This window comes from Triplophysa rosa, linkage group LG1 (genome assembly GCF_024868665.1).
Source record: "Triplophysa rosa linkage group LG1, Trosa_1v2, whole genome shotgun sequence".
Classification (NCBI taxonomy): domain Eukaryota; kingdom Metazoa; phylum Chordata; class Actinopteri; order Cypriniformes; family Nemacheilidae; genus Triplophysa; species Triplophysa rosa.
The window spans coordinates 1,914,042-1,941,880 of record NC_079890.1 but is presented as its reverse complement, the minus strand read 5'-3'; the positions used below and the strand labels follow the sequence as shown (position 1 = coordinate 1,941,880).

The 27,839-nt window shown below is 38.7% G+C and overlaps 1 protein-coding gene across 1 annotated transcript; it reads left to right on the top strand.

Moving 5' to 3' along the window:
* Positions 1-9,231: 9,231 nt before the first annotated feature.
* LOC130556954 (transmembrane channel-like protein 3) lies at positions 9,232-27,744 on the top strand. The gene is made up of 22 exons (XM_057338317.1): positions 9,232-9,504; positions 10,148-10,294; positions 11,409-11,484; positions 12,671-12,752; positions 13,548-13,654; positions 14,017-14,115; positions 14,223-14,365; positions 14,972-15,119; positions 15,652-15,695; positions 17,221-17,368; positions 18,028-18,137; positions 18,250-18,328; positions 19,295-19,576; positions 19,775-19,903; positions 20,597-20,664; positions 21,131-21,259; positions 22,452-22,562; positions 23,976-24,101; positions 24,248-24,326; positions 24,453-24,495; positions 24,618-24,882; positions 26,362-27,744. Exons 1-22 carry the CDS (start codon positions 9,389-9,391, stop codon positions 27,233-27,235), a joined length of 3,405 nt encoding a protein of 1,134 aa, XP_057194300.1. The 5' UTR covers positions 9,232-9,388; the 3' UTR covers positions 27,236-27,744.
* The last annotated feature ends 95 nt before the right edge of the window (positions 27,745-27,839 follow it).

The window sequence follows — 27,839 nt, the reverse complement described above, 5'->3', positions numbered from 1 at the left end:
GTAGGACCAGCATTTAGGAGACACGACCACAGAAATCGCCACGGTTGTCATCTTTCTTCTGGGACAGCCCAATTTCAGCCATTCTATGTCTTCTCTTTAATGGCTTTGATGAAACAATCACATTCACAGAATCACATCTGTGACATCTGGACTTTCCTTATAAACCTATGGACATATTAAAATATGAAACTGATTATAGAGCATTCATAGCATTTATGCGGAGATCAGCTGGTGTCCCTACAGTGACATGGGTCGCGTGAAAAAATGTTTTCAACAGTTTTCCACATATAATGTTGAAAAATTGAATTTTACTTTTAATTTGACCTTTGATGCATTTTTTAAAATATGGTCAAAAAACATAAAATTACAGAAAAAGACCACACATTTACAAGAAAAGTAAAACAGAGAAACATGTAATTTTACAGGGAAAAGCTGTTCTTTTACGGTTTATTTATGGCACCCCAGCTGCTATATTTCTGTTTTTTTTACAGTGCATATTTAAGGTGTGTAATAAATGTATACTGTATTGTCATTAGCTACATGCAACCTTAAATACTGGAAATCTGATTGACTTACATGGCGCTTCATCCATACTCTCTCTCCTGGTGCTTCTTGGTTTTGGTGATGTTGTTGATGATTCAGCCACTGTGCGTCTTCTCTTTAATGCTTTTGATGGAACAATAACACAAAGAAATCACATTCACAGAATCTCATCTGACCCATGTCAACTAACGGAGTAAAAAGTGATTTTCCTTAAGAACTCATACGCCAGTCACCCTGTGCAAAACTTCACCTACACCTGAATCGAAGCATAACAAACATCTCTATTGTACAAGAAAAACAGGGAAAACATGTAATTTTACAGAAAAAAATATTATTTCATGGAATTTTATTTTCATTTTTTTTAGTATTATATATAATTTTTTATATTTAATATGTTTTACAGTATCACACTTCTCCTCAATAAATTGAATGTTTTGAGGAATTATTAATATATTAATAGCAAAAATAAATCACCACATTAGATTAAAGTTTAACATTTAAAATAATATTTTTAACTTTATTTCTATTCACTTTTTTTATTTCAACTACAACTGTTTTGCAATGTAGTTAGTATGAATTTGTGCAATGTGAAATAAATATATATTTAATAATATTAAAATATTCTTAAAAATATTAAGAACTTTTGCTTAAGTCTCATTTGTGTCAGTTATTTCTCATGAGAGAAGGAGTCAGAGATCTCACAAATGTCATTAGAGTTACAGAAGAGATCTCAACAATGTCTCAAACTGAGCTCAGATTTGTCAAGTGAGTCTGCAATCCATTCAATCCATCAATTTTGTTGAAGTAATTAAACAAAGCTACTGAAGCAAGGCAATAAAGCTGGATACAGCAACTGAAGTAAAACAAAACACTGTCCGATTTAAGGCCTTCTTACCACCCTTAAGTAAGAAACTAATTAAACACATGAATCTAATCCTTTATTTATGTACAACGTGTCCTAGACTACTATTCAAAAAATGTTCAAGATCTTAAAAAACAGTATGATCTGAAATTCATTATTTCATTACAAAACTGAAATAAACGTAAATCATACAAAATATAAAATATATGGATGACTTGGACAAAGCTGTGAAGAAAAATCTGTCAATATGAGTCCAGAATAACTTCCTAAATATAGTTTAAAAATCATCTCAATTTATAGACGAAGGGTGACGCACTGAAGATAGCATAATAATATCAATGTTAATAACACATCAATGTTAAATTCACATAATTCTCATAGATCCATTAGATTTATTCCATAGTTGTGAAATGTTTACTATTATTTTAAAATTTGGTAAAAAGAAGAGGAGGAACTGACCCCAAACTCACAATTTTCTCACAAATCTTTCTGGAGAATTTGTTCTGTCCACTAGGTGTCAGCACTGGACTGTGCATCATTAAGCTTCTCAATCTGTACCCGTCTCTGGATGGCCAAATGAGCTTTTTTAAACTCTGCACCCACAGTAAAGTGATCGACTGATATTTGTGTGCATCTTCATGATGACAAAAAGCAAAAGGAATGATCAAGCACATTTATCATCAACTTTTTCATCAGGAGGAAAGGAATAGCACCAAAGCAAATGGAAATCTTTGCTGTACCGTCAAGTCTCTGCACTCTCATTGTTCAACTATACTGAACTGTCAACTTATATCAAGAAATCTACTTAAAACTAACAGAACTTAACTACAACATATGAGACTATTGAAAGTACAACTGTGTCATTGGTCCTACTCGCCCCGCTCCGAGCGGGCTTCGAACCTGCGTCGGTCCGTCCTGAGAGACGGCGCTCTAACGAGGAGACTGAACACCTCAGCCTCGGCGTCTGTGCCTAGAGCGCCTCTTGTGGTCGGAGAGAGTGAGGTTTTACTCGCACAGCTCTCTCTCTCTCTCACCTCAGTTACATGTGGAATTTGACCTAAATGTTTAAACAATAATTGTTCTCCCAAAACCTTTAGAAACACAGATGATGCCAGGTAAAACGTCTGATCTGCGGTTTTCCATACAACAAAGCTGGATGTTTTATAAGTGCCAAGCAATATTTTATGTCCAGTTATTTAATGAATTATACGAAATTACTTTGGAAATACTGACTGTAAAAAAAACCGGTGGCATGGGCGCAGAACCTTGACCGACCCGTAGGGATACAGTCCTAGGGCGGTAGCCCCGGCCCAGCCGAGACAGCAGCGTCATCGAGATCTATTTATACTGCCAAACCGCGACAGTACTTCGATCGACGGTAAGTTACATCGGTTCCATTAACGTTCAACGTTGAGAATTATGAGTTAGAAATTCAACACATTATTGCTCAAAACTGAACTCGAAACACAATTATTATCACAGAAGACTAATATAAACATCGCCAAAACAGCAGTTAATCGTTATACACACATAGCTCATTAATTATTCAAACAACAGCCAATGGCAAGTCTCGAACGGCAGACAAAGCAATATGTGTATCATTAATATATTATTTGTACTTTATACCACGGGGCTGTTGAATGCTTCATTCTGATTGGCTGACGAACGTTCGACGGGTGTGCATTATTTTTCAGTTAAACGCACACCTATGAAGGTGTTCCAAGTCTGCTGACCGCATTACAGTTCCATATCACTTCGCCAAGTTTAGCCTACTGTCCGCCAGTGAATATGTATCTAACAACAGACAAAGTGACAGGCAAATTCCATTGTCTGAGAAGAAATAACTATTAATATTTATGGACAGCATGAACATTTGAACAACAATGGCGAGAGCACTGTACAGGACTGTTCAGATGAAAAACTAAAGCATATATCAAAGGTAACGGCAAACTACATGACACAATCAGCGGGTTAAAGATAAAACACGAAGCACAAAAATAACAACAACAACATGTTAAATTGGTCTGTGGAATGGGTAAACGGGACTTAAAACACACAGCAGGAAGCTTTCTATGCCACTGCGAGAACCGCAGCTGGCGCAGAAACCTCCGTGTCACTTTTTTCTCTTAATACTTTCTTATACGACAGGGGTGTTAAATACGACGAAAACAAATCAAATACAGATACTTGTCTTTTCACTCTCAGTGAAGCAAACGCGTGTGCACGTGCACTGTCTGTCTTCCTCTCGCTCTCGGAAACCTGCATATGCAGCTCAAGCAACGCCTTCAGATGAGATGCGTAAGAAATTAGTCCTACCAGCAAGAGCATTCCGGGACAAATACCATACAAATGTCTTGAGATAAAACATCGTAACAACGTCTTGTGGTATCGGAACAACGTCTTGTGGTGTTGTGACCGTGGTATAAGCGGAATAATTGACGACGGGCCGTTCAATTATCGAAAGTTAAAGCACACCCGAGGTGTACTCCGCTTCGCGTCGTGGCCGCATTACCACCTCGGGGTGTGCATTAACTTTCGATAATTGAACGGCCCGTCGTCAATTATTCCTTACATAATATATTAATGATACACATATTGCTTTGTCTGCCGTTCGAGACTTGCCATTGGCTGTTGTTTGAATAATTAATGAGCTATGTGTGTATAACGATTAACTGCTGTTTTGGCGATGTTTATATTAGTCTTCTGTGATAATAATTGTGTTTCGAGTTCAGTTTTGAGCAATAATGTGTTGAATTTCTAACTCATAATTCTCAACGTTGAACGTTAATGGAACCGATGTAACTTACCGTCGATCGAAGTACTGTCGCGGTTTGGCAGTATAAATAGATCTCGATGACGCTGCTGTCTCGGCTGGGCCGGGGCTACCGCCCTAGGACTGTATCCCTACGGGTCGGTCAAGGTTCTGCGCCCATGCCACCGGTTTTTTTTTTACAGTCACTCTTTCCAAAGTAATTTCGTATAATTCATTAAATAACTGGACATAAAATATTGCTTGGCACTTATAAAACATCCAGCTTTGTTGTATGGAAAACCGCAGATCAGACGTTTTACCTGGCATCATCTGTGTTTCTAAAGGTTTTGGGGGATAATTATTGTTTAAACATTTAGGTCAAATTCCACATGTAACTGAGGTGAGAGAGAGAGAGCTGTGCGAGTAAAACCTCACTCTCTCCGACCACAAGAGGCGCTCTAGGCACAGACGCCGAGGCTGAGGTGTTCAGTCTCCTCGTTAGAGCGCCGTCTCCCAGGACGGACCGACGTAGGTTCGAAGCCCGCTCGGAGCGGGGCGAGTAGGACCAATGACACAGTTGTACTTTCAATAGTCTCATATGTTGTAGTTAAGTTCTGTTCGTTTTAAGTAGATTTCTTGATATAAGTTGACAGTTCAGTATAGTTGAACAATGAGAGTGCAGAGACTTGACGGTACAGCAAAGATTTCCATTTGCTTTGGTGCTATTCCTTTCCTCCTGATGAAAAAGTTGATGATAAATGTGCTTTATCACCACTGCTTTTGCTTTTTGTCATCATGAAGATGTACACAAATATCAATAGATCACTTTACTTCTTTAAAAAAAAGCTCATTTGGCCATCCAGAGACGGGTACAGATTGAGAAGCTTAATGATGCACAGTCCAGTGCTGACACCTAGTGGACAGAACAAAAGCTTCACAGAGATTTAACTTTGTTCTGATTTTCACACACATGGATTCACAATATTACAGGTAACGTTAAGGGTTTTAACACTAAACCTGATACTACAGTTTCGAGCCACAGCACGTGAGCTCCAGAAGGGTCTCGCGGTGAAAGCGCTAGCATTAGCTAATGCTAAAGATTAGACGTGACACAATGGAAACATTCGTTTGGTTTTATTTGTACAGACTCTAGTGTCAAATGCTAATACAACAACGTTATCATGTAAACATATAGCCTTACATATTTCTGTGCTGTACATACTCGTTTCTCTACATGACATGCTTTAACATGTGCAATCGTCCATATCTGTAGGCTATATTATTAATGTGGGTCACGTTAGGCCTGCTATACAAAAGAGAACTAAACTTTCGCTGTACAGCTGTGAAATAAAAGGTATTTTATTATGTTTCAAATGTCTATCGTTTCCATTACAAATACCATTATAAGCCATCAGCTGTTTACCATTGAAACCAATAAAATCCCTTTATGTGGTGTATTTGGATTAAATGCTGTTCTTTTATCGTCCACGGGGTTCTTTGCAGGTATGTTAAAAAATGAATTTCATATTTCAAGACCATATTTTTACTGTCATCATTTACTTTTTCAAAGTAAATAAAATGCAGTATTTAATTGCAGAAAATGCAATATTATATCAATGTTTGGCTAACTGTACAATAACACAATGCTTATGTGCTGTTTAGTGAATACAGTATTAATGTATTGCAGTATTTTATAAATCCACGTTTCCTCCACCATGGGAATAGCACTGCAGCCGGCCGTGGTGGAGAGGAAACGGGTCACTGTACACGCTTCATCCTGACCGCTCTGTCCTTTGTCATTTCAACCAGGTGGACATCTCTAACGGTTTGGACTGGTCACTGGATCAGCGCATCTTTTACTACATCCACAGTCTGGCGTACATGGTGGAGGCCTCCAGTGTGTGTGCATGCGTACGTGTGTGTGTGTGTGTGTGTGTGTGTGTGTGTGTGTGTGTGTGTGTGTGTGTGTGTGCGTGTCTGTCTGTGTGTGTGTGTCTGTCTGTGTGTGCGCGTGCGTGTCTGTGTGTGTGTGTAATCAAGCTAATCACAGAGTGGTAGAGCCGGATCAAGAGGGCAAACTTTGGGTCGTCTGCTACGATGGAGGAAGAGTTCTGAGCATTGACCCACAAACAGGTGTGTGAGTTTGTAAAAGTCTTTGCCGTGTGTATATGTGTTGCTGAAGGTAAATTAACCATGCTAAAATTACATTTTGAGACCATTTAGTGTCTAATATTATAACTCATTATTAATTAATTCAAAATATTGGAGAGGCAAGTTTAGCCAAGTAACGGTTCTTCTCGGTTTCTTTAGCTTTTTATCAGAAATAATCTACAGGCGCTCTATTGTTTGTGAACCCGAAGTTAAGGGCAGTCCAAGAACGCGCGCATGCGCAGTAATGTTTGTCCATGTTGTCACTTTGAAACCCTCTATAATCCATACATCCTTTGTTTATACCTCCTCGTCTCAACGGCTAGCATGGCCCATGGTTGCTTAGCAACGCCAGGAGAGCGCAAACTCCTAGGCGCTTTGATAATAAATGGAGAAAGCATGGTTTTAGACGCGAAATGTGAATCGCCCTCAAGGCTTTCTTCACCGATCTCTGCAGGAGCAGTACAACAGATAGACTGACCTCAGCAGCGTGCATTGCAAGGTCTTTCTGCAGGTGATATAATGTTCTTGTAGTCCAGATTAACCGAAGGAGCATGCGATGACTTTTTGCATTGAACTCAGTGGCTCGGTTTGAGCAGGACTGATTGATGCTCAGAGTTGCAGCAGTCTTGTTTGTTCTATATAGCTGCTGAATCACCCAGTCTTGAAAATACTGCTCCTACATAAAACTATAATGGCATTGTGTGGGAATACTGTGTCAGGAATTGAACAATTGATACGTGACCTAGGTCTTAACCTGAGGTCAGTGTTTGCGACGAAAATAGCGTACGATGGGCTCTTTTGACTTGGACAACAGCACTTTACAGTAATAGTATTTGTATGATTTCATAGCCGAGTTCATAGAAGAAGGTTTAAAATTGAATACATTTGTACGTCTGTCTATAATGATTAATTTAGTAAAGGATATTGTTTGCATTTCTTGGTATGATAACTGATATTATAATAAGATGGTAATGATGACTGATGCGATGTTTTGGGTAAAATCTTGTTACATGTCTGTTTCAGGAAAGCTCTAATGCGATCGATAGGCTCCATTGATTTCTTTTTATTGGGTTAAACGTTCGATTGAAACCTGCCGGGAATATTTTTGTCATGCGTTTCATGGCTCAAGATAGACACTCTATTGTAAAAAATAAATAAAATGGCTCGGCTGTAAATGTGAATCTGATGAACACTTTTGGAGGAATGTTGGGACTTGCTGTAACCTCTTTGCATTTTGTTCTGAAACTTCAAGACGTGTACAGAATGAGAGAACGTTTACAAAGGCCTATTAAAACTCTGCTGAAAGGACTGAGCCATTGCCTTTCATTTATTTAATGTCTGTTTGAACAAAAGGTTCGACACCTTTTGGGTGAAGGCGTGTGTGTGTGCGCGCAATGCGAGACATTGGCCAACTTTTAATGTGCTAATAAAATCAGCTCACTGTAGAGGTCTGAAGGGCGTTTAGTGCTGTAAGGTTTCTCAAATAATTACTTTTCCCTGGACTCGCATGGCCTTCCGAGGTATTAGATGAGCTCTAGACATGCTGAGAATAAAGTGGCCTATAAGTTGTAAGTTTTCCATTTTAATCAGTAAAACGCATTTGCTGTCTATGTACGAAAATCGCTTTAGGCTGGCCCAGGTTTTTCTGAGATGTCATATAAATGAGATTAAATTAGACTCCTGTTCATTGAATTCAATCTGGTGCCATTTGTCTCTATGGACCGTCTGCTTTATTTCCAGAAATGGCGTAGTGTTACATCTGGCACATTATCATACCGAGCCGCTCCGGACACTTTTTCGTTTTCACGTGGGAACATTTATTTTCTTTGTACGTGACAATGTCCTGTAGGTTTAATGCACCCTGAGCCCCAGTTTTGGGGACAACTGGAAATTTGCCCACATATATATACCTACTTAAAATTCATCAGACGTTGTTATCGGGTATATTATCTGTCTTTTTATTACCGCTTAGACAAAATCTCAGAGTGCATTAAAATGATTGATCGCAGAACGTCAGCTACTTTCCAAAGAAGTAACAGTTGTGTGTATGAGGGATCGCGGACGGATTTTTGAGAAAGTGTACAGAAACAGTTCAGCAGCATAAGGCTGTGTTCACATTTGACTTCTTTTTTGAAGCTGCTAGCGTCTGTTTTACATTATAATGCTATGGCGTAAACCGTGCTTTCAAAAAAAGTCCCGAGCACTTTTTTAGACGCCAGCATCTTTTTCTGCAGCTCAGGGCGTCTTTTGAACTTTCCTAAAAAAAAAAAACGCCCTACGTCAAGCACCTTTTTCATAGCTAACCAATGACAAGCGAGTAGCGAGACCTGTCGTTTCCATAACAACATGCGAGGTGATTGGTCGAGCAGGATCAAGCTTGAAAAAAAGGTGTCCGAAACGCCGGTTGGAGCATAGTTTTGTATAAATGTAAATTTAATTTTCACTTTCAAAAACGTTTGTTTACAATTTTACGAGATTGCTAATTTGTATGATCTCTTTCATGTGTTTTTAATACGATCTACTTTTGCGCCAATCACAGTTAGGGTCGGGGCTTCATTATTGCTTTTTTACTATGATTCACACTGTACAAATGTATTAAAATTAGCTACGTCTTTAAAAAAAGTTACGAGATCAGGCCGTCTGTTGATGAGCGTATGATCTGGAAAGCATGAGGGAAACATCTCAAAAAGAGCAGATTTACAAACCTCTCTAAAACATCTGCTAAATGTCATTTTGATATACATATAATTGTACATTAAATGTATTGCACAGATCACATGCGCTATATTTGGTTCCATTTTGAAAAAAAAATTGAATTATTTTTGTTGTGAAATATTGTATTTATATATATTCGCTCACTTCAGAGCCACTTTGTACAGAAGCGCGTGCGTCCGTCGCCTGTTGTTCCAGGTTGCAGCTCGTCGACGCTGTTCCTTTAAGAGTCCAGTTCATCTTTTGGAGCCGGTGGAGGGGCTTAGTGCAGATTCGGTGCAGGATTCATTCAGAATCAGACTCCTCATCCCTCCTCAGCATCACAGAGGAACTTCTGCAAAACACCGCTGAAACTTTCACAGCTGGATATGAGTGACATGACCGAACCGGCCACTATAACCAGACCCCTGATATCCTCCAAACGCCACAAAAGCATAAGGAAGAATTCCAGAAGGATTTATTCCCCATACCAGGACGAAAACGGGTGAGCTTGATTTTCCACCAACTCGTACAGAAGTCTGCCCGTTTTAATACTAAAGATAAATTGACAGAGTTCTCACCCGACTCACATAGCCTTTGGACATTTTTATGAGGAATATTTATGACGTGCTGCATCTAGTGAGCATCCAGTTTTTGGGCAGCAGAAAAGGAGCGTTGTATTTTTGGCACTCGTTTACAACTAAATCTTTGATGTAAAACTTCTGTCAATTCTTCTTAATAAAATGTTCCCGTCGCAAAATGACTTTAAATGATGTGCATGTGTATTATGTACATATACTGCGCATGATCTCATTTAAATGCATCCGTTGTTTTGCGTGTACAGTGAATATTTCTTTTATATATATTAAACCACATACTGGCTTTTTCTCAAGGCAAGGCGAGTTTATTTTTATTTGTCATTTTTTATATAAAGACAGAGAGTATATGAGATACAGATTACCACCCGCCGTCCGTATTTACACAATTAGCAACATTATAAAAACAGTTACAGTAATTGCATAATAACATTTTTTCATTCCCATCTAATCTTTGCGAAGCATCTTGACATGCAAATGAAAATCCACACATGTTGATGCTGCTTAAGATTGACAGTGAAGCGATGTGTGATGCTTTTGATTGTTTTTCAGACCGTCTGATGATGAGGATAAAGATGGAGAGCGGGTGGACAGTAATGATCCAGAGGAGCTGTTCCAGAACATTCAGCTTCAGAAGGAGATCATCGCCAACATCCGAACCAAACCCTGGCCGATACGACGCAAGCTGAAAGTGCTGAAGTAGGAACCACATTTTAAGACAATGTCAACAGAATTTCATGAGCACTAAAATGCTGACAAAAATACACCGTTCCGTAGACGGCTGATACGAAAATAAGTTGATGCGTTTATAAGATTTATAAATGTATGAGGCCAGAATGTGGTCGTATTCACAATACACTAGTGAAGAATTTTTGAGCCAATGTTTGTACAGCATTTCAGGTAAATACTGTAGATAAATCTGAGCATTATTTCTTTCTATCGTGATAATTCAACTCCATCACCCAAATGATCGTGCCTAGAAAAAAAGCTTTGAGAAATGATGATAATGGAGGAAAGCATCCGCGCATTAAACCCATCGTGTAAATAACCATTTATATTCAGTGCTTAAAACCGGCCACCGTGTTTACAACACAACGCCTGGAGAGCAAACTAAATTAGCTGAGTAATTATTTCATTAGCCTGACCGGCTCTTTCTCATTTTGCCGGGTGCCATTCGAGTGGGGGGGTGAAAGATCTACCCACAATGCCTAGAGAAGCCGTGATTATTTTAGGTGGTGTGTTCAAGCAGACACACAGTGTTTAAAACGTGAATCATCAGGTCACGGCGACTTTCGCATGTGAATGTTTGCATCCTCCCTGATGTTCGGAGAAGACGACTAAATGCTTTTATTAGCACATTTATTTATGAGGTTACGTGCGATGGTGCGTCAAAGATGGCTCACGCTACATTTTACGAGCATTCTAATAATCTCCGGGTGACCGCCCGTGATTACATACACCCACCTTTGGAAAAAAATCAATTTTCCGTCTCTGTTTGTTTGATTTCTCTATTAGGTTGCCGTTAGATTTTTATTACTTACTATAAATGATGCCGGGCGCCTCGTTTTTTTTTTTTTACGCCGCCTTTGTTTTTCATTTGTGTTCATTAGAAGATATATAAAAAGAACCTCAAAGGTAGAGTTTGAGTCCACGTCTATTAACCCGACTGAAAAGACCGTCTTAGACCAGCAGGAGCTGGTTTGTCCTGGTTTGATGATGGTCTACCATTATTACTGATATTATCTGCCACATCCATAGCAGAAAATAGTGTGAATTGGTCCAGATGACTGAAGTTGGTCTGTATTGGTTTCAGGCAAGCTAGAGAGATTGTCCTGAAGTTTGAAGGCAGACTGACCAGGACGCGAGGTTACCAGGCGGCCGGTGCTGATGTAAGTTGAACAAATGTTTTGTCAGGTGACAAAATGTGCTTGCATACTAAATCGCATACTATGAGAGTACGTACTGATTTAAAGTACCTACCCCTCGGCCCCGGTGTGTGCCCGAACCCGGTGCTAAGGTGAAAACGGGCTAGTGGTGTGGAACGAAAATAAGCGGCTTGACTATTTATAGGATGATTTCTGTGATTGTTAATAGAAAGCCAGCCGAGTTACTTGTCTGCACGTGCTCCTCCTGAACCTTGTTACTAAAACATTTTGTGCATACTGAGGTTTCGGACATACTACTCATGACTCATACTCATTTTCGCCTACTATATAGTGTGGAAGTAGGCGATTTCGGACGCAGGGAATGTTTCATATTATTGAATATGTCCACCAACTCACCCGCCCATCCTTCACCTTAGCAACTGCATAGCAACCACCTGGCAAACAATTTAGCCGAGTGGATGCGAGTCTTTCCATCCATCAATCCACCCACCCATTCACCTATCCATGTATCTTTCTGTGTAGCCATCCATTCACCGACCAACCCACCCACCCATCCTTCACCTTAGCAACTGCATAGCAACCACCTGGCAAGCAGTTCAAGAGTTTTGCCACTTGTCAATCCAAGCCGTTATCTATTTTTTGTCTGAACAGTTTGCGCATTATGAGACTTTTGCCATCCGATTTTGTGCCACCCATTTATCCATCCATCCACCCATTCTTTTATTTTTTGTGATTGCTTCCCGTTTTCCTCTTTTCCTTTATTTAATCAGCTTTGTGTTTATGAGAGATTCAGGTTCTGCATCTCTCCGCCTCAGCGGCACTCCTCATCTGCTCTCAGACGTTGCTCTCAAATTTATGGCCTGTTGTTATAGGCTGCTTTAATTAAAATGTCCAATGCCATTCGCCGAGGCTGCCCAAGCACCATTAAAATTAATTGACTTTTTAGCAAGTGGATTTGATGGAGAATTATTCATTCTGATTATGGCTTTCGTGGCAGATTGAAAATCAGATACCCGTACACATTGATTTATCAGATTTATGCTCTCTGATTCCTTAACACAGCTCTTATGAAACGCTCCCTGGATTCAATTTATTGTTGTAAATAAAACGATCTGTTCGATTCAATTTTTACATGTTGAATTTCATATTTGTTCTCATGTAAATGTACGTGTTTGTGTCGCATTTCCAGTTGCTGAAGAAGATTTCAAGAGTTTTATATAACGTTGTTGTTCTCTTTATACCGTGGGAGATGAGGATAAAAAAGATTGAAAGTAAGTACCAAACTAAAATCCATTCAGTGACTGTTATGCTGGTAATTTGTGTTTAATTTGTCTGCAAATGTTGCTATTAATATGTTTGTGATAAACACAATATGAATAAATTAGGTAGCCTAAACTAATTATGATAATTACCCTGTGAAAAAATGTTCTTTTTTTGTAGTTTTGTTGTAGGTTTATTGATATTTTGAAAGAGATTTTTTACATTTTTAGTTTTTGTTTGGTTTTTGGCAGCGTTTAATATTGCTTTAACATTTTAAATAGGGGTTTAATACGATACTGAGTTTACGGTTACGACTGCATCTTAATATTTGTAAAAACAATCTAAAAAATATGTAACTGACACTCAAATGAAAGATTTCCCCCAAAACATTAAATTTTTTTAGTAACATTTATTATTTTGTTTAAATAATTGACAAAATTGAGGGTTTAATTTAACCATTTATATGTAAACTGATAAAAACTGAAAATATCTGTTACTGAAAAATTTAACATACATTTTCTTTTATCATTTAAAAATATATTGCCATAGCTTTACAATACTTATCTTAATAGCTCAACGATACATTTCTTAATGGTTTTGTATTGCGATATACGATATTTGATACATTGTTACACCCCTGATTTTAATTGAGTTCAGTTTTTGTTTATTATTTTTCCATTTAATAATGTTGGTGCCTCAACTTATTTCAGTTTATTGTTATTGATTTTTAGGCAAAATATCAAATTTGTGTTTTGTCAACCTGGGTAAAAAGTGTTTTGTCTTAACTGTATATGTTGTTTTCAAAGGTCACTTTGGATCAGGTGTGGCCTCTTACTTCATATTCCTCCGATGGCTGTTTGGCATCAATATTGTTCTCACTATTTTGACCGGAGCCTTTATCGTACTGCCCGAGGTTAGTGTGCTATTTATTCCTTCTTAAAAGTACATAATAAACTTTACCTTCATACATGAGCATTTGAAAACATGCAAATTTCATAACGGACCTAAAAGTTTAGATGCACATTACATAAAATCTTTTTTAAATGCCACCGTGTGTGTTTATTTGTTGAAACACCTTTTCCTTAAACCCAAGGCCATCTCTGCCCTGGTTGGATTTTAATAAAAGATGTTAAAAATGAAAATAGAGCTTTCTGAAAATATTCTTTGATTTATTTCACACCCTAAAGCAAAGACACAAAGCAATTTCTGCTCACATATCATCCGTCGACCTTCATCGCCCTCTCTCTTTCTCTGTGATCTGTGTCGTCCAATCAGCTTCTGGCTGGCGCTCCGTTCGGTACCATTCGCAGCAAGACCATTCCCAAAGAGCACCTCTCTTCTGCGCAGGACCTGGACACCATCTGGTCATTGGGGGCAAGGCCATCATCTTCTCTCTTTACTGTTTTTCCAAAGTGACACGCGTGTGCCGCGTTTGATCGTGCTAATTTGCCACTAGAGTTTTGTTTTATGTCTGTTTTTAGGGCTATCTACAGTACTCTGTACTTTTCTACGGCTACTACGGCAACGTGCGTAAAATCGGCAGCGCTGGCTACAGACTACCATTGGCCTATTTTCTGGTTGGAATGGCAGTTTTTGCCTACAGTTTCATCACTTTGTTAAGAAAGTAATCACCGAAAGACACTTTGCTTGAGATTTTCTGTATTTACCTGATGAAAAGGCTGGCTGGTTTTTAGGCTAGTTTGATACTGGTCCCATTTCTAGACCAGTAAAGCCACCATTTTTGGCTGATCTTTCATAGCTCGGCAGATTTTATGAAGTTCTTAGTTGTATTTGAAGTATGAATTTAGTGTTATGCCGCGTTCACACCGAACGCGAATAAAGCGATTTGCGCGAGTAAATGACATGCAAAGTCAATGCAAAGACGCAACTGGAGCGAGAAATTCGCACAAAGAGCTCATTGACACCTACCGTTTCTTTGACAGATCCGGACGCTTGAAGACACTCTCCATTGCGCAATGTTTTTGGTGTCACTCGCGCGAAAATAACAAACTATTCCCGCGAGTAATAAAGTGCGAGGAACGCGTTGCTTCGCGTTTGGTGTGAACACAGTATTAGACGTTGCTCCTAAATTTCAAATAGAAACAAAGAAATGAGACTAATTGTTGAAATACATACATGAAAAATAAATGTAGATTAGCGGTTAAATAATCTGGATTGGGGTTCATTTAAAGTGTTTAAATTCAGCTCTGTTTGTGTTTTTGTGCATCAGAATGGCTAAAAACTCCCGCATGAGTTTAGCGGGAGCTTCTGATGAGAACTTCACCTTCTGCTGGCGGGTCTTCTGCGCGTGGGACTATCTGATCGGAAATCCAGAAGCGGCGGAGAGCAAAGGAGCAGCTATAATCAACAGCATCAGGGTGAGCGTTCGCTACATGTAACATCCCATAATGAACACTGCATCTATGATTCAATTCTCAATGATCGTGCAGTTATAACTCAGTAAAACATCGTCTACGAGAGAAGTTCATGTTCCACTTTTAGGGGAAAATGTTATTAAACTCTCATCAGTGTCGTGCAAATGAAATACGATCATTTGTTCTATTGGAATATCGATCACCGTCAATGTGTTTGTCGAGAGTAAATCCTTGTGATTTTATTGTGAATAACTATAGTAACCATAGTTAAAATATTGTCCAGATTGGAGTATATTTTGATATCGAGTCAGTGATCAAAAAATACATAAAACCTTTTTTTTAATTTGATTTTCATGAAGAAGCACCGCCCATAAACCTGACCATCACTGGCACAAAAGCAAATCGTATTTTTGAGATTGTGTTGTATGGTAACAAAAAGTGTAATAACTATTTGGAAGAAACCATGGTTTCCATGGCAACCGTTAAGGGTTTTATATGCTGATAGTTTTTCTTTTGTGTTTTCTTTTTGTTCAAGGAAGCCATCGTAGAAGAGCAGGAGAAGAAGAAAGACACAAGCCTGCAAGTGTTTCTCTTTATTTGTGTGTCGCTGTTATCACCTGAAGTGCTGAGTGCGCTCTTTCCTCAGTCTCTCAGAAGTGCGTGTTTAACAAAACTGCCGGTGTTTCTGGCTTTTGAGGGAAGGAATGATTGTATCACTAAGTGAATTACAGCGATGTGTTGTTGCTCTCGATCTGGGCCCGTGTCACACCGCCTGATTTATGCACCTCTTCCCTGTCCAATGCAATCGCAGCAGAACATGCGAAACGACGAAGCGTGTCGTCGTATTTTATGCAAACGTCCTTTTACCGCAGACAGATGAGTGTCTAAATCGCACACGCATTAAGGCAGATCAATATGTGGTGGGAAAACACCACACACACATGCATGCAGGGTTATGCTGCTATTGGTTATCTTAGATATGGATTTTCTATACGTTGTAATGTGCAAATGTTGTGTATGTTTTTTCTTTTCATTGCGCCAGAGTTTTAAGTATGATGTACTTAACGATATATTCAGTCAAGACATCTTTGATTGAATAATATACAGACTTTAGGGACAATTGAAGCTATTTGTTGGGCGGTGTCGTTCTGTTCAGTCATGCATGCGCCGAGGGAAGTGAATCAAACCCATCACCACATCATAAAAATACAATATGGCGTACATCGTTTGCATAATAGACACTTGATATACTTTAAAGCAAGTTGGTATACTGAGTAGGGCTGTCACGATTATGAAATTTGGCTGACGATTATATAATAAATCATTGCGATTATGACGATTAATTGTCTGTTTTAGAGCTTTGACTTTTAATTCTCATACATTTTTTATTCAGCTTCGAAACGACCATATTGTTCTGAATATAAAGACTATGCTCTTTTTCTTGGAAATACATCGGAAAAAATTGGGTCATCATACTTAAGGTTTAGGTTTTTACATGTCAATAATACAACCGCCAAATACTTGTAAATGAAATAAATTGATCAGGTGTGAATTGAAGCCACCATTAAGATGCTATCAGTCATAGAAAAGCTTCTAGTCTGTTTTTTCTCACTTGCAAGACTACAATAAAAGTTGACTTGTATGTTAATGAGATTTTGGTAGACTGGTTTTCACACTGAAATAACATTAAATTGTACTGCAGGTTATTTTTATGGTATACGCATTAGTTTATTTTTTTTAAGTGATTGTGTTGTGGTGGTACATTTTACAAGTATTGCCGTGCTTTAGTTACAATATATACACTAAAATATGCAATATGTAGATGCACTACAGCTCCCCCTAGTGTCTTCTATAGAGATGTGCAATAATTGCGATGATCTGAACCCATCGATTATTTAATAATAATTAATATTATATTACATATATAAATAAATAATATTTAATAATCGTGACAGCTTTAATACTGAGAACAATGTGTGATAACTGTGACGGGAAAAAATCTGCCGGAAAATTCTTTGACAGCAGAACAAAATAACAGCATAAAGTGATAGATCTGACTGGATTCACATTCACAATTTCACAAGTTTTTCTTCTATCCCGACAGAGCCGTACTGATCAGTCTGAGGATTCTGGCAAACATTTTGGTCCTCTTGTCTTTGGCTGGCAGCATTTACATCATTTACTTTGTGGTGGATCGTTCTCAGAAACTGGAGCAGGAGAAACCAGAGTTAACGCTGTGGGAGAAGAATGAGGTATGATTTGATTTTGGATTTTTTTATATGTTGTCTAGTGTTTCATTTCAGTAGTCTCCGATGTTTCTCCTGGAATTGCTCAGGAGAAATGAACACAGAAACAAAAGAGACCATTCGACGCCTTGGAATTATTAAGGGTCCGTCTGGCATTTCGTCAAAATCGAGTGAATCGAAAAAAATGTTATTCAAAGACTAATTATTTACATTATGTGATGTTTTCTCCTTTTACGTTGTGTACATTTTGGACTTTTTTAGAAAACAAAAAGGTTCTATCTACATAGGTGGTGTTTACATTAGCCAGTTGTCATACGAAAACGGCGTTTTAAAACGAAAACGGTCCTCGTTTAAATCTGCGTTTACACTACACGCCGCCGTAGTCAAATGGAATTCAAAAACTGAAGCGCGATCTAGCAAAACTGCTCAAAATGCAGATACAAGCTTATATCGCAAGGTGGGCAATTGTTAAAATTCATGAAGAATATGGAGGTGTAAAATGAATGTGATTGTAGAGGTAAAATAAGACGAGAACAAACAAATTAATTAGTTTCACAAAATTGCCATGTCCATATTATGTATGATATTTTGATCTTAAACGTGATCTGGCTCTTACTAGACTAAGATAAATGTTCTTGTATGTTTGTGTGTTTTATGTACATCAGGTCAGTGTGGTTGTGTCTCTCATCACAATGATCGCACCTTCAGCTTTCGAGCTGGTCTCACAGTTGGAGATGTACCACCCCAGAACAAGCCTCCGCTTCCAGCTCGCCAGGTTTGAAAACTAACGTCTTTGCCGAAATGGTTTGGTTGTTTCTTTTGGTGTGGTTTATTAATCAATTAAATTGTAATATTTTAATATTGTGTTGTTTTGTGTGTGTGTTTAGAGTACTGGTGTTGTATCTTGGAAACCTGTACAGTTTGATTATTGCACTTTTGGACAAGGTCAACATCATGAGCTCTGCTGTAAGTCACATTTCTATTCCTCTTTTATTTATAACCTTTTCTCTAAAATTACAGGTTACTTCACACGATATATTTACATACATCTTGAGCTGCGTTGAAGTCAGATGATGTCAAACTGATTCTCAGAGAAATCTGACCCGACGGCTCAAATGATTAAAGATCAATGTTGGCAAAACAACCTTTTACAGATGAAGACATTTAAAGTAGGGCTGTCAAACGATTAATCGCAATTAATCGCACCCAGAAAAAAAGTTTTGTGTTTACATAATATATGTCTGTGTACTGTGCGAATTCATTTTGTATTTAAAAACACATACACGTACATGCGTATATTTAAAAAATATATAAAAATGAAGCATTTGTGTATAATTACAATTATTGGTAAATATAAATACATTTAAATATCAAAACAACCTTTTACAGATGAAGACATTTAAAGTAGGGCTGTCAAACGATTAATCGCAATTAATCGCATCCAGAATTTTTTTTTGTTCCCATGATATTTTTCTTAAATATATGCATGTACGTGTATGTGTTTTTAAATACAAAATTAATGTGTACAGTACAGAGACATATATTATGTAAACACAAACTTTTATTCTGGATGCGATTAATCGCGATTAATCGTTTGACAGCCCTATTTTAAAGTCGGCATGAAACGGAAGTAGCGATTGTATTTTTTCCGTATCGTGACGTCTACCTGAGTGAAACAACTTCTGAAATGAGAAAAAAATGTAGGGCGGGACTTGATTTCGTCCATCGAGAACTGATTGGATCGTTGAAAGATTTGAACACACGTTTGCAATCAGTCAGTCATTGGAGCCCCGCTTTCGCGCTATTTCTCGTGACCGGAAGTGAAATAACCGTCACTGGCAAAACCAGATCATGCGAAAACATATGAAGGATATCGTGTTGGAAATTTGCAGATATTCAAAGATTTTATTGATCTCACATAACACACTGTAGATTCCTGTGGCTCCAGGAAATGTGTCTTCAACATCATACCTAGCGACCATCTCCCAACCCACTGAGGACAACCTGTCCACCATCGTCCCAGATATCACCGAGCGTCAGAACAGCACTCTTACCATGACGCTTTTGGATCTTAACAACAGCGTTACCACTATCAAAAGCACCGCGTCCTACGGACAGCCAATGAGAATGCAGTCTCTGCTGAACCAGACCGTCATCTACGAGTACAACACCAGATCACAGCAAGACCCCTGCTGGGAAACATATGTCGGTCAGGTATGCCTTCATGTGGTGACATTGTGACTGAAATATGGATCGGATACATAGGTTGAAATACGCAGTATATTTAATTAAAGACGGGGCCGTGCATCATCGGTTTCAGTCCAAACGGCTGATTTAATGGGTGGCTTTTAGATGCTAATGAAGTCAAACTGAGTTCTACACGCAGGAGGATTTTGTTTGTCTTTATCACAGGAGATGTTGAAGCTCTCCATCATTGATATGATCTTCACGGTGGCGAGTATCCTGCTCATCGATTTCATCCGAGGGCTGGTGGTGCGATATTTAAGCGACTGCTGCTGTTGGGATTTGGAGAGCAAGTTTGTAAGTCACAAGTTCTGAGTTTCACAGGAATTCGTGAACTATTTCACGAGGTAGCTTATTTGTATAAGTTCATACGACGTGAATCACACAAAAATGTATGATTATTAGATATATATTATATAGATGGAAATATTTTTTTCTTGTTTTCTTGTACCTAGTTTGTATTTTTTTTTAAAGGAAAAAGGTAGTAAGTCATGTATCTTGATTTAAGGATTTGTGGATGATCAAAAACAATTTTTGCAAATGTGTGATGAAAGGTCCAAATTCTAATTTAAGAAAAACGTTAGGAATGTTTTGTATCCTGAAAAAACGTCTTAAGAAAGTTCTTAATTTTTTCTCTTACAAAGCACATGACATTTATTTCTTATGAAAAAAAATGATGATCTTGAGAAAATACTTGAGAACTTCTTAAGAAGGAATACTTCCTATAATTTAACTTAAGAACAATCTTATATTTTGTCTTAAGAACAGTTTTGTAAATCCGGCCCCAGAATATTATATTTTGATCGAGTCCGGTAAGAAACCACCCACACCATCATAGCAACCATGCAGCATCCCAGTCAGATGTTCCTTAGCAACCACATAACTGCATCTCACTGTGTATTGTGTTTAGAAATGTCTCAAGTTTTTGTCTGTCAATTTTTCTGTTTCTGTACCAAAAAAAATAATGGCCAAAATCTGTTTTCTTTTCAGCCTGAATATGGTGAATTTAAAATAGCCGAAAACGTTCTTCATCTGATATACAACCAAGGAATGATATGGTAAGTGAGACATGATCTATTTATCAGTCCTTTCTTTGTATGCAATGCAAATATCATTATAAGAATTCATAAAGAGAGAAGACATTAGGGCTGTTACTGTCATATTTTCGCTATTGCGCCAAAAATAAATGTGATTAAAATTAGTATTGTGATTTTTATTGAGTAAAAATCATATTTGAAATTGTGTTGAGCAGCCTATCAGTCATATTTCATTTTAGATTAAAATAACTGACTATTAGTAACATTGTTGTCTATACGGGTATATTGCAACTATTCTTACATGACTTGAATTCTGATAATAAAGTGATTTTTATATGATATTATTATACAGTATATTGCCTTCCATGTCTTTTTTTGCAATAAACTATCATGTTCCCTCGGTACTCAATGCTCCATTGCCCTCCAGCTTTGTAATCCCACGATATTAACCTGTCCGTAGAGATAAATCTCTTCTCTCCGCCTCTAGGATGGGAGCGTTCTTTTCACCCTGTCTGCCCGCCTTTAACGTCCTGAAGCTCATCGGTTTGATGTACCTGCGCAGCTGGGCCGTGCTGACCTGTAACGTTCCTCATCAGCAGGTCTTCAGGGCCTCCAGGTCAGTCAGGCAGAATGAGGTCATCGGAGGTCGTTCATTAACAGTAGCGATGTCATGTTCGGGTTCACTGTGAGAATCGGACTCTGATTATCTGCCATCATGCTAACACAACTGAAGTGATTTCCTCTCCAACCCATTCTGAGGTTACAAGTGCTTCTGAAACCTCTCCAACCCATTCCCGCACGTTTGCTCGGCTGAAGAACAACGTTTGCGAAGATCTAAACGGGTGGAGTGTAAATTCCCGCGAGACTCAATTTAATTCTAAATGAGCCGTGAGAATAATTGAAGAGCAGCGTGCGGATCAGGCACTCCCTGCTTCATTGAATCTGAATCTCTCTCATTTTCCGGCGCGGTGAATACAGAGATAACAATAGATACTTCAGTGCGGCTGTCTGTCAGAGTGCTTTGGGTTTATCAGTCTCTCGCAGGTGTCAGGGAAAACGTTACTTTATGTCATCTGCACATAATTCACATTCAGCCACACCGCAGGCTTTTGTACGATAAAACGAACACTCCACAACGCTGGAGGTGGATTATAACCAGTTTTGGGTGTAATTAGTTACTATCATTTCATTACTTTTCCCTTGAAAAAGTAAAGTAAGGGATTACTCTTTATTTTTCCGTAATTTAATTACAGTTACTTCTGATGTAATTGAACTAAATACTGTGTAGTATATTCAATAGTGGAAATGACATCAAAGTTATAAGTCTAACTTTGACTTAACACTTGTTTTTCTGTGTCGTTGGTGTGTTATAAGTTGCCCATGCATGTATTAGACACGTAAAGTCGCAAAAATTAAAGTGCCGGAACAAAAGATGCATTCTATCTAAAAGCGAATGCTCACCCAGACCTCCAATATTTCTTATTTATTTGAATGAATTAAAAGAGCCGTTTCATGTCTATCCTTGAATCAATTCTAATTAAGGTCGATGTAGGATATAGAAAGTAATTAGTGATAAGTAACAAATTACTTTTTGGAGAGAGTAAATTGTACAGTAATCTAATTACACTATTGAATATGTAATTAGTAACTAGTAATTCGTTACTTTTTCAGAGTAACTTACCCAACACTGATCATCAGAGAGAGTTACATCAATGTACTTCTATCTTGTTACAGATTCTGCTCAAATATTTGATCTGTTCAGTTTTTTCATGGGACTGTTTTAAATCGAATTTCGTTTCACTCCACAGATCGAATAATTTCTACCTGGCGATGCTTCTCTTCATGCTCTTTCTGTGCATGCTGCCCACCATCTTTGCCATCGTGAGGTACAGGCCGTCACAGTACTGCGGACCTTTCAGGTAAATACAAAAATAATCTCAAACGTGAATGTGTGGTGGATCCTAATGATAGTTTTACCAGAAGTAAAGTAAAGTGTTACCATCTAAATGTGTCTTGTTCAAAAGACACTTAACGGAACATGATAATGGGCTGTGTAATGGAAACAGACTTTCAAGTTTTTTTACAGTCATCACTGAATAAATGTTTGGAAATTCAATACGTTTTCACTCCACTTTTACTTCTTAAAACGATTCTCCAGTTTGCTGAGAGCTACTTCAGACCGTGAAACAAGTTGAAGTTAAAAGCAGTGGATATAATGTTATGGGATTATGTACAGTAAGCCGGTCATTTTAGCCAAATAAATCTTGACAGGGCGATCGGGACTCCCAATGCAAAGCAGAGTGGTCTCGTATAATACTGAAGGGATTCATTTCACGCATTTATTTATGATAATCCATCTGAATGTATACTTCTCATTGCAAGGCTCACTACCAAATAAATAAATATATAGACATGAAGTATTGCTTAAGTTTAAATTCATTATTTATGTGAGAAGAATGAGAGCATAGAGTGAGAGACTAAACTGTCCTGTGACGACCGTCAATTTTGCAGTTGAATTAACTAAATAAAGTATTTGACCACTCAGTATTTTAACCAATCATAATCAAGTATTCCAAAGAGTTTTCTATTAAACTCAATTCAGTTTTGACAACTCTCTGGGTAAATCTTAGCATGATAATGGTCATGTCAGTGTATTAAGTGTTGGCAGATTTAGCGGTACTCCCCTGACCAAAAATAAGTACACTTCAAGTTCACTTTATTAGGTATACTTGAAGTCCAAGTACATTTTAAGTACACTTTGTATGCTAATATTGAGGCACTTGAAGTATAAGCATACGTGTAAGTGTATTTCAATACTTACTTGGGACTAAATTGGCCCACTATAGTTAGTTAAATACTTAAAGCACATTTTTTTGTTTGTGTAAGTACACTTCAAAAACACACTCTTGGTAAACTACTAGTCTACTGTTACTGTTAACTACGTAGTTACTTGTAAGTTTTCTTGAAATGAACACAATACTTATTGTCTACTACTTATTACTATTATTAAGTACTATATGCTTACTATGTGTACGTCAATGTTTAAGAAAACAAATTATGTGTAAATGAAAAGTATTTAATAGGCTGCTCAACACAACAACGTCAACGGCAAATGTACATTTCTGTCAGTTTAAGTCATGCATACTTAAGTGGCATATAAAGTATATTTCGGATTCGTACAAACTGTAAAAGGGAGACTGAAAGTGTAAAATCTGATTGGCTGGTATAGATCTCAGACTAGAAACTGTCAGTCTCATGAACGAACTATATAAGAAAATATACCGTTGATCACCGCCAGCATTTCTTTACGTGTCTTCTTTGCTGCTCTGTAGTGGTCAGGAGAAGATTTACGACATCATCTCCGAGACCTTTGCCAATGACTTTCCTCTTTGGTTCAGTAAAGTGATGAGCTACGTCACCAGTCCTGTGGTGGTCCTGCCTGCGTTGCTTCTGCTGTTGTAAGTGCTTCTCTCAGTCAGCGGCACATTGGCCTGAAAAGATGACGAAAAGAAAGTTTGTTCGAAAAAAGGTTGGATTGATTGATTCTTTTACTGGACTCCACCTTGTGTTGGTTTTCAGTGTTGTTTGTCACGGTTTGTTTCAGTATGCTGATCTACTACCTTCAGTCCATCGCTAGATCCCTCAAAGTCACCAACAGCCAGCTGAGACTGCAGCTCCAGTCCGTACGTTACTCTGAATGAATCTCATTATGATGGATCCCGGTTTGTCTAACAGATCGGTTATTTATAAGCATCCCAGGAGAAACCGGATCGAATTCCGTTTGTTTTATTTATTTGTCTTTGTTTTAGGAGCGCACAGACGACAAGAAGAAAGTTTTTAAGCTAGCTGCAGGTATTTTATCCACTAGTTGCCAAACACCAACGGCAAAAGTTTTGCGCTCACTATATATAACGTCACTATAGGCAATATTAGCTTGTCGCCAGGTGCCCAAACGTTTGCTGTGTGATTTACAGGGCGTCTGCAGGCGCCCGAGGGCGCCGATAAAAAGCCAGAACAGGAAAGTGACATCACGAGCATGGAGTCCTCCGCCCGGTCCACCTCCCCCACGCGCCCCAACGGCAGCGTCGTCAACTTTGAATCTCCCGTTCGCCATGGCAACAGCATCCGGACCATCACCCAGTCGGCATCGCGGGCAGACGTCTCCAGGGCTGCGGGGGCGGCGCGGAGCCCAGGTGCCCCCGTGCGACAGAAACACAAAGCGGAGCACGTTCCCAATAGGTCTGTGCTGCCGGACGGTATAAAAGTTTATGTTTCCGTTCATTGCTGCTGGCTGTTACACACATCTGCAGTTCATGAAGCTTCACTGCCCTTCATTTTTGCCTGTGTAGTGCTTACAGAATGTACAGCAGCCCCTCAGTTCCACAAAGACAAGTGCGGCGGGTGGAGTACATACCCATCAGGTTTGGTATTTGATCCTTTGAAAAGCACTGAATTTGGTTTAAAATAAGACATTCGAGTCAACATAAAAGCACCATTCACAACCAACAATTTCGTTATATGTTGTGCAATTTTGTCCATAAAATCAGTAGGAATCATCCATCTGGAATTGACCGGATTTTTTAAAAATCTGTGTAAATGGAGTCCAGTGGTTGAGTTTAACATCATTTCTGAGGCAGAGCAAATTATTACATTTTGGTTAAAGATTTTGAAAAACAAACATTTGTTTTACTCAGAACAATGTGCGGATATGTTCTAGCCTACGTGATCCGACCAGGAATATGCATAAACAACAAAGAATCTTTTCTAGAAGCTGCAATCTGTAACTTTTGACTCTCTATCGCCATCTCTGTTTGAAACATGAAAATTACGTTTGATTCTCGTGGGTTTTTCAAATAACGCAAACTGACATTTACAGGGAAATTGTACCATACAGTTCAACGTGTTCACCTTTTTTATAACTTTACCGTTTTAAAGTGTAACTTTTTTTTTCAAATTGCGTTTAATTCTTTCCCCAATTCTTTTTTTTCCATTTTTTTTCTGGATTGTCTTAGTTTTTCACTTTATACTATAGACCACTTCGCAAAATGTAAACACTGATCCAGACACACTTCCGGTTTCATTTTTCATTAAAGTTTTTTTACTTACGTATTTAGTACTAAGTCTAAATATGTAAGGGATAATCTACGGCTAGCCGTGGAAGTGGAGGGTGGTTGAATCCACGAAGTGCATTAAAATGCTAGCCGTGGATTATCACGCTTATACCATGGTCACTTGACAAATTAAAGCTGTTGATGTTTACAGTGCAATTTTTGATCAGACAGGTGAAAATGACAAGTATGTTAATATAAATCGGTATCTCAATTTTAAGTCGTATTTTTAAAAATAATTGATTAAATAATTTTCGTCTTTATGCTTGGATTCTGCGATTCCATCCGCATATGCAGCATCACGGAAAACACAGGGCTCTAGGAGACAGTTTTAAACACTGATGTTTTTTTATGTAGCTGCTAAATGCACATGTTTATTTTTTACCCAAAATAATGTATTACAGCTTTAAAATACCAAATCTTCCAGCGTTTGTCCATTTCTATTCACAGTCATTCCATCATTTTAGACGTAGACAAGGAACAACGCTTACATTTTGAGACTAAATTTCACATCATTTCATTAATTGCAGTGCACATCATAGCAAAAAATGAACTGAAAGCATGCAAAATGTTTTGTTTCTTGCGTTTCTAAAAGTTTTCTGCGTTCCAGGCACTCTGGATACTTGGGTGGCAGCGGCAGTTCCTGTCGCTCAAAATCCTACCACCACATGGCCTACAACCCTAGTACAAGGTATGCCGAGAGCATCCACTCAGATCCGCTGTTTCGGAAGACCCTCCGACCCATGCACACGGAGCCCGGCGTGATCATGGCCCAGAGCTACGCGGGCCGCCGGGCTCACACGACACGCTACGTCATCGTCAACGAACATGAAGCTCGGAAGAAGATGCGCTCCACCGTGCGCCTGCCGAGACATTACCGCCTAGCGGATGAACCTGCGGAGATCGTTGAGCTGTACCCGCGTAACGTTAAGCGTTACATTCCTCGCACCCCTCACCGGAGCCACCAGCCACACCTCAGTGAGGAGGAAGAGGAGGAGGAGGAAGAAGACCCTAAGAGCAGTACCAGGAGGGGATCGATCCGACAGTCGCAACGTCCCCGCTCTCTGTCAGACCTCCACCAAAGCGCAAGGTTCTACATCGGTGATACGGTGGACAGTCAGGTGTCTATGGAGCAAGGTTTATACGGTGATGAAGAAGACGACGATCAGGACGAGGACTGGGTAAATGACAGCGCTCACCTTTGCTCTCAAACAAACATCCCAGAGTCGACATGCAGATACGGCGAGCCGCACGTCAAGTCCAAGAGCAAGCATAAAGTGGAGCCCTCGCTGACCGAATCGGATTCGGCGTCGCTGGCGTCCAGCAGCGACCAGCAAAACAGCAGCACGGACCAGTACATCCAGATCATTCACAATAAAGAGAAGTACCTGAAGCCCGGCACCAAGCTGACCAAAAAGAAATCCAAGAACAGCGTTAAACTGAATGTGTCAGCTTCCAATGATCTCGTCTGCTCAAATGTTTGAATGATTTGTAGTTCAAATAAAAGATCATGGCTTTGTTCCAGAACCCAAGGTGATGCCTAGGCCTAGGTTGGCAGTATTTTAATGCACTGGGTAGCAAAACGACGCTGCCTTCTAAGATCATTTTTTGGTCAAATGTACCATCAGTTATGAGAATGCAATCCCACAATGCATTGTGATGCGCCAAGTGAAACTGTATTTTAACCAATATCGGTGTGCCCTGTGTAGTTTATCCTATCATATAAGATTATCCTGCCTTTATTTCAGCAACACCTGTTTATGTATTGTAGGTAGATTGTACATGTGTAAAGAGGACTATTTGTACCACACATTTTTGCCGGTGATGTAGTGTGTTTAAAATTCACTTATAATTGGTCACGTTTCAGGATGAAGGCAGCACATCAATAATTCATAAATGGATATAATATGAAGTTTTATCATGTAACGTATGAAGCACACAGAAATGACCAAATTGCACAAGTGTACTTTGCATGTATTCTATTAAATCCAATATAGCAATAAATGCGTTTGGACATTCGTAGTCCCATAGCACACAACTGAACACATCAGTGAAAAAGTGAACACCCAAATCGACCGCACACATTTT